We start from the raw sequence: 8,098 nt of genomic DNA on the forward strand, positions 1-8,098 counted from the left end.
TTTCAACACTTTAAGAACTCATGGCTAGTCTTTTTTCTTACTCCTGCCCAGTCTCCTCCCCATTTTTTTGAAGCAAATCACAGACATCATATTGTTTGAACCACTAATAATTTCAGTGTATCGAAAAAATAAGGACTTTTAAAAAACATAACCCACAGTATATTTATCACACTAATATTGTCATTAATTCCATAGTGTCACACATTTAGCCAGGGTTCAAATTTTCCTTGTATGCTAGCAAGATAAAAAATAAGGTCCTTAATGTATCTCAATAAAATTGCATTTAAAAAAAAATAAGGTCCATGTTAGAATTAATTGATACCATTATTTTAAATCTCTTCTAATCTAAAAGTTAACCATGGTTTCGCTCTCCTTTTTTTTTAAGCCACATTTAAAATTTTAGTTCTGCTTAGTAAATAAAAGAGAAAATAATGCCCCAGATTATTCTTCTTAAGTAAGTAGTTGCAGGTCACTCCAGGAATGGTAAAAGTTCAACTACTTTGGGCTTCTTCTTTTCCCCCTTGTCAAAAATGAGTAGTTTTGCATAGAATTAGAATCAATTAAGAAATGAAGACCAGAGAGAGAATTACTCAAATTCATATTCTTCAGGATGTTTTTGTAGGTCTTAGTCAGAATTGGTGTTCTGTGGTTAATTCCATTTGAGAACCTTAAAGTGATAGTGAATCTTCAGGTATTGGGGTGATTGTATGCTGAGTTCCTAAACATTTGATCAGGGAGATTTTTTTAATTTTTTAAACTTAGAAAAGGATTTATAAAGTTAGTGGTTTTGGAAATGTTCTTTAGGTGCTGACAATCTATAGTTTTCCCCATGGTCTTTTTCATGTTAGTAGATACTGAAGCCTAATACATTTATAATATGAAAAAAATTTTAAGGGAACCACTAATGTATTTTAAGGCCAGACTAACCTTACAGATGTAATTATTTCATACTTTAAAAAGTTAAATGTTGATTGGCAAATAATCTAAATTTTTCCTTTTAGAGAATAAAGCTTTTTTTTTTAAAAACAGGATGAAACAAGTGAAGATGCTAACTGTCTTGCTTTGAGTGGACATGATAAAACAGAAATGAAGGTATATTAATTAAGCGTTTGGATTACATACACATATACATACAGATGTGATAGAAATGTTTCTAGAATATTGTACTGTATTTTGCTCTATAACTTTTAGATGTTTTTGGTATTGTTTTTAGTGAAGTGTTTGCTCCTTTTTAATGTTAATTTATAATTCTGAGATTGAATTCATCAAATGTTCGAGATCCTACTAGATGCTGAGTAATCTCGTGGACAGTGAATGTAATGTAATGATGAATGGGATATTTTCCATACCTTTAAAAGAGCTTATAGTTAAGTAGAGAAGAGATGACATAGATGTGGTTATTTACATTATCAAAGAAAATCAAAGTAATTGAGGTTTGGGAGGCGAGGGACAAATTGGGGAAGATTCCTGTAATAGAATTGCTTCATGGTAGAGAGGTAGAGAGTTAGCATTTGAGGTGGTCTTTGAAGGATACATGGGATTTGGGGCAGTCCAAGATGAGAAGTGCGTCTCACTCTTGGGGAAATTGTGTGGTTTGTTTAGAGAACCAGGGTTTTAGCTGGAACTTAGGGTGCCCAGGGCTCGAATGAGGCAGATGTGTGGAAGAGATTGAGATTGGTTTGGCCAAACTGTAAAATACTTTGAACTTAATTTTTAGAAATTGAAATACAGTGAATGCCTTAATTTTTTCCTCTTTTTTTATTGTAGAAAAGTTGGAAATCCTCTCCCTTCTCCCAAATTATCCAGATTCCCATAATGGATACATCTTAAATATTATATTGGCGTCTACCTCTTTAGATTTTACATGCCCCCACGTGTGCATACATCCCAGTGCCTTTTACTTTGTAATCTTTATTCACTTTGCAAACGAAGAAATAAAGTTCATATCATCATGCAGTCTACGAAATTATTAACAACTGCATAGAATGCCACCTTAAGGTCGTTATTGTATTTAATTCAACCAATTCCCTATTAACAAATATTTCCATTAAAAAAGAAAGTTGCTCTTTTCTGCTGTATTATTGACTGTAGCTGAACAGTTGCTGTCCATTTATTTTTCTTTCCTTGGGATAAATTAAAAAAAGATAAATTACCCAGGCAAATGTATGCTTAGTTTTAAAACTTTTTATTCATATTGCCAGGTTGTCCTCCAGAAAGGCTGCACTTCACCCATTCCTACTCCCTATGTCCTCACCATGGAGGGCATTATTATTTACCCTTTCACTTTCCTGGGGGAAAAGTATTTCATCATTTATTTTTTTGTGTGCATTGTATTATATAAGTTTTCATTTGTGTGAGCATGTATGTATTATTTTCCTTTGTGCACTGCTTTTAAAAAGTTTAGAGTAGTGTACTAACATGTTTCACCTTGTATTTTCTTTTCTCTCTCTCTCTTTTTTTTTTATTTTCTGATTATATTTAAAAGTAGAATCAGTCTATTGATTATTGGCGAAAGGAAGAGAGGCCCTAAGTAAGGAGAAATGTTTGGAGACACTTTTTACTTTTAATTAAAGGCCTGTGGCACTTTTTGTGCTTTTGGATAATTTCATTTATTAAGATTGGATAGATTTCCACCCCCCACCCCCCCACAAAGCTAAATTTTTCCTTGGGTTTATATTTTCTTAATTATTGTTTGGGCAACATTTCATAATGTGCCTGTGATTGTCTTTATTATTTGCTTAAAATGTCCAAGTTGGAGCCTTTTGGAAAGTCATGAGATATTTTGACCATGCCTTATAAGATTTAAGTAGGCAAAATAAAAATTTATGAGTGTCTGAAATAGTGAAATTTATAACAAGGCTTAATAGATAATTTTGTAATGTAGTTGCATCTTTCTCTTGATCCTCCTGTCTTCCAGTTTGTCTTCTTTATTAGCCGCCAAACCCAGTTATGTTGTTTATTCTTTTTTTAAGTCTTTTTTCCCCTCTCCCCTGTCCTCTTTGTCTCACAGGAACAACTTGATACAGAGACAAGTACAACTCAATCAGAAACTGTTCAGACAGCAGCTTCTCTGTTGGCCTCTCAGGTACTAAGTGCAAAAAGCAAGGAGAATTTTATCAGTGTTCTTAAGATTATTGTGGTATAATGAATTAAGATGAGCACATGTAGAAGACTATTAAAAGTATCTTTGTGAAACTGTTTACTTGCTGGCCTGTAAATATATTTATTGTAGTTTAAAGGCAGGGCTGTTAAGATGCTAACTTATCCCTTTATTATTTGATATTATAAGTCATTTGTGTCTTCACTGGTCATATACTCACTGTTCAGAGGTCTTATTTATGGGCCAAAGAGTGAAATTTAAACTGTTAAAGAGCTTTAAAACCATTCTTTTTGGATTTTTTTTTTTTTTTTAAGATTAACTAGCATGGCATTTTTATTTTTAAAATGTGTTTCTGCCTTAACTTTCACTGCTGGTTTACAGTTAATTACTTAGTGTAGCCCATAGTTCTTTGAAATTATTTTTTCATTAGTCCTATAGTACTTCTACTTGGGACAGTCCCTTGTATTGTAGCAGGCACCTGGAGTCATTTGTCATTGATTCATGAATGTTCATTGTGCTTGGGAAATAAGATTTCCTTCTTGAATCCTTTCAAATTGAATAAACTCCAAAATCCAGGTCAAACTCTGACACAAAGTAAATATTTTCTGTAAGTAGACATTTACACCCTGCTTAACATCTGTAAAATAGCTGAGATAAGAACTGCTGTATAGTGATGTTGCTGTACTGATGCTGTGAGGACCTGTCACTGCTTTGTGGTTCATAGAGCTATTTTAATGTGATAATTTAATAATGTCTTTTGCTGGCTCCTAACCTTCATGGCTGCTGAAGATACTGACTATTGTGTTTCGTTTCTGGAATGTCTTTTATTTCAGTGACCTTCATCTAATAAAATAACATTAGGAAATGTTCCACTTGATACATGGAAAAATTTATTTATCAGACTTAAACTGTCCTGTGATTGTGATTGCATGTCTTTTGGTTGCTACGCAACTCTTTAGGGGAACTATTTGTTTTACTGAGTTCATCCCTGTAGTGTTTAGTACCCATGAGTGCTTGCCTTTTAGATACTTTCATGAATGTGTAGAAATTCCTTTTTAATGAAAGGATTCCTAGAGTCATTGAGAGAAAAAAATCACAAGGTTATGAGAAGAATGAATATGTTGACCTAAATATATATTTGTTGATATTAAGAAATAATTATTTTTGAAGAGGTAATAATGATATTGTGGCTATCTCTAACAAAGAGACCTTACTGATTTGAGATAAACCCTGAAATATTTGCAGATGAAAAGATAGAATTACTGGGATTTTCTTTAGAATAATTTGGAGGATTGAAGGTGGGAGGATGGTGGATTGGCTTTGATTTGACAATTGATAAAGATGGTTAATGAATACATGGAGACTTATTATAGTGCTGTTTACTTTTGTATGTTTGAAATTTTCCGTAGTAAAATATTTTAAAAATTCATCTCTATTTTTGAATATTAAGGAAAGTAATAGAGTCATTTAATCTGACTTGAATATAATAAAAATTTCCCAGGATATAGGATAATTAAATTGTGTAGATTTAATTTTATAATTTACAATTTCAGTAAATTTACTGGCAACTACTATTCCCATGTATAAGGTAAACTTTAAGTATTCTCCCACATGGGGGTGCTCCAATACCAATTAATATTAAAGCTGTGAGTTAAAACAAGTAAATATAGCTTAACCTTAACTTAATAATTACATGAGTGGTGATTTTTAGAGGGATGTGTTTTTAGAGCTGTATTTGGGATCACTTAAGAGTTTTATATATATTGCTAAAATACTCTTATTTATTTGAAGACTTCTATAAGTATAGAATAATTTGTTAGTAACAAGCATGTTTATTTCCATGCCAGCTTCACATGGGTTTGTTTTTTTTACATTTGTAATACCTTTCTTGTGGTAAAGTCCCATCCAATTTTTAGGAAGTAAAGCAGTAGAAAATAAATCTCATTGTTAAATTATAGTGCTTTGAACAATGTTGTGTTCTTTGCTTTCGTTCTCAGAAAACATCCAGTACAGACCTTTCTGATATCCCTGCTCTCCCTGCAAATCCTATTCCTGTTATCAAGAATTCAATAAAACTGAGATTGAATCGGTAAAAACAACCTCAGGGGTCCATAGACAATATCTGCCAACTCAACCTGTTGTCTTCAAATGCTAAAAAAAGGAGAATGGAGGGTACAAGACTAGACATGACTGAAAATGGATTTAGGTTTTTTTGGTGACCTCCCTTACTGGGCTAATCAGCACTTGATCGGAAGTCCAGGTTAGTATGTGAAGCCAGGAGTACTATTATTAATGTGTTAGCAACAGTTGCATTAACTATTTCAACAGATTACTGCCTTTAAAAAAAAAAACACCTCAAGCTATATTTGTATCCATAATTGACATCTGGATTGGGTTTATGTTTGATGCATTGTTTGGAAATTTTGCAATACAAACTGGCATAAGAATTCCTTATTCTGATGATGCACTTTTATGTATTTTTTATTAGAAAGTAGAACTAATTTTAGATTTTCAGCTTGATGGATTTTCAGTTTTTTTTCCTGAGGAATTTTCTTTACCATTAGTCTTCAAATTGAATACCATCGTGCAGTGGTAGTATACTGTTAGACTTCAGAGATGGGATAAGAGTACATCTAGTTCAGTCCCTATGAGGTTGCTGTAACCCTTAAAAATGAAATGTCAACTCTGGTATATATATTTGACATTGAAAGAATAATTAGGAAATACTTGGTTTTGATGGGGTCATGATTAAGAAATGTATATTGGTTTAATTTATAGGATTATTTTGTAGTGCATACAAATCAACGATCAAACATCAGATCTCTTCTCTGAGCTTATCAGAGCTCTGTATTCTTTTGTCTTCAATCTGTTGTCTTTGAAAGAAAAATTTTTTGTTCCCTCTTTAATTTTTTAGTTTTTTTTTTTTTTTTTTTTTTGTGGTTGTATGCACGAGGTAGAAGGACTTATTTTGTTTAAAAAAAAAAAAAAATGCCAGTATTTTCTTAAGCCATGAGGTGAAACCAGTGACCCTGTGGCCACATGACACAGAACACTAAATTTTGGTCCCATGGCTGAAACTTTAGGGTGACTAATAGAAATGCCTGTGAAATACATCTATCTATCTTGGATGGCCATTTGATCTCTGAATATGAGGGATTTTGTACACTCCACAGAACTCCTGACTATACTAAAGTTGATCTTCAATTTTAAACATGTGGGCAAAAAGGCATTTTCTCCAAGAATTTTAAACTAGCTTTTATTTTTAAATAGTTTAACAAAATTTGTCAGTAAATTTTACATATAGGAACGTTTTAAAAATCATTTCTAGCAATCACTTGACATTTAGTCAGCTCTCGTTTTTTTAAATTTTGTTTTATTCTATCAAAAGATTAGGAACTCTTGTTAAAGAAAGAAAAATTCCTCATAATTAAGCAGCAGAACATCCATCTCTAGGAAGTAGGGGGGATGCCAGATGTTGATAAACTTTCTTTCTTTCTTAATCTGGACAGAGCAAACCTAACAGATTTTTCTGATGAGCATGTTTTATGAATCCTCCATTGTACTCCATTCTATCACATGTGCATTGTTCATGTTAAACTGCAATTACTTAAACTCTTCCCCAACCTTCTAAATTAATTTTCCGAAGTTGGAGTGTAGTCTTTTCCCCCTTAGGCTATGCATTAATTGAGGCTTTTCACCATTACTTTATGATGTCTAGTATACGATATTTGTACTTCCCACATCTTTGCTCTGCACAGTCACCTTCTCCCTCCCTCCCAGCACCTGAGAAGAAGATGGTCATACTAACAGGTGAACTGTACCAGGTGTCTGTGTGTTTTGTGTAGCTTCAGAGTTAGATTGAAATTGCCAGGCACAGATTTAGTCTTGTCATTTTGTTTACACATTGGGGAAAAAATTCAGTTTATTAAACGTTTCATGTAACTGCACCCAAGTTTTGCCAAGCTGGAAACTTGGACCTTTTCTGTGTAGTGACTTTTTAATTCTAGTTTTCATAACCTGGAGATCAGACTGTTGCTTTCGCATGATGTACGTAGTGTCTCATGACTGGAGTTTGCTTTGTTTTATAGTATCTGTACTCCTTGTATTTTTCAAGAGCTATTTTGTAAACAGATGATGTATTTCTCCATTGAAAACACAATAAAAAAAAAAAAAAGTACAGTCCCACAGTTGACTGATTTCTTTTGGCCGACTTTTTCTCTCGTTTTTTTCCACTGATTTAATTGGTTCTATTTTTAAGTTTATTGTATGACTCTAAGCAAAGATTTGCAAAAGAATTTACTTTGGTTACATTTAGAAAATATTTGTTTCTAGTTAAATTATCTCATTAGCAGTGTCCTAATATTAATTCAAATCACCTAATAATCAGGTATTTGTTTTTCATTTAATTATCTTTAGGAGAACATGACTATGGTTTCTATTAATTCACTTTTCAGATGTTCCATCTTCTAAAGTATTTATTCTGTTCATGTAGACACCATACTTTATCTTTGCGTTTATTCCATGCATGTAGGCACTGTTCCCCCATGCACTTCCTTTTCAAAGCTGTTGGTTTTTCAAAGCAGTTGGCACTTTTTCTCTACTGTCAGCAGGTGGCACTGTTGTTTTTCAGTGGATTTAGGATTCTAGGCTAGAACTAGCCAGGATCCTGGGTTTCTTATTTTATTAAAACCTAATCAGATACCACTTTTCTTCTTACAAAACCCCCAAATGCTCAACATTGCATACCTAATTCACAGGTTAGGAGTGAACTGCTAAGCGTATCTGTGATGGCATACTCTTGAGTGGAGGGATGGACCTCTTCATGTGAAAGCTTTTAGTCTGAGAAACATACAGTTGTGCATATTTCATTCTTGAAATTCCAAATTGCAAAACCTTCACTATATTAAAAGATTTGACTACAGTGTGGGATAACTTTATTAAAATAATATTTAGCTTTTGGATTGTATTCCATAAAAGGGGAAATATTGTAAAAATTAC

General features: G+C 32.9%; 1 protein-coding gene across 4 annotated transcripts in view; it reads left to right on the forward strand.

The window, feature by feature from the left end:
- The window catches only part of PAPOLA (poly(A) polymerase alpha), a 67,669-nt gene extending 60,390 nt beyond the window's left edge, over positions 1-7,279 (forward strand). For 2 of the 4 annotated variants that reach the window (XM_037831917.1, XM_037831916.1), the window contains exons 20-22: positions 1,030-1,092; positions 3,011-3,085; positions 5,098-7,279. In XM_037831917.1, the coding sequence (XP_037687845.1) occupies positions 1,030-1,092; positions 3,011-3,085; positions 5,098-5,193 (234 nt within the window). In that variant the 3' untranslated portion in view covers positions 5,194-7,279. The remainder of the gene's footprint in view (positions 1-1,029; positions 1,093-3,010; positions 3,086-5,097) is intronic. The other 2 variants (XM_037831919.1, XM_037831918.1) reach the window with 1 other exon arrangement.
- Positions 7,280-8,098: the final 819 nt, after the last annotated feature.

The sequence above is a fragment of the Choloepus didactylus genome, chromosome 4 (assembly GCF_015220235.1).
Source record: "Choloepus didactylus isolate mChoDid1 chromosome 4, mChoDid1.pri, whole genome shotgun sequence".
Classification (NCBI taxonomy): domain Eukaryota; kingdom Metazoa; phylum Chordata; class Mammalia; order Pilosa; family Megalonychidae; genus Choloepus; species Choloepus didactylus.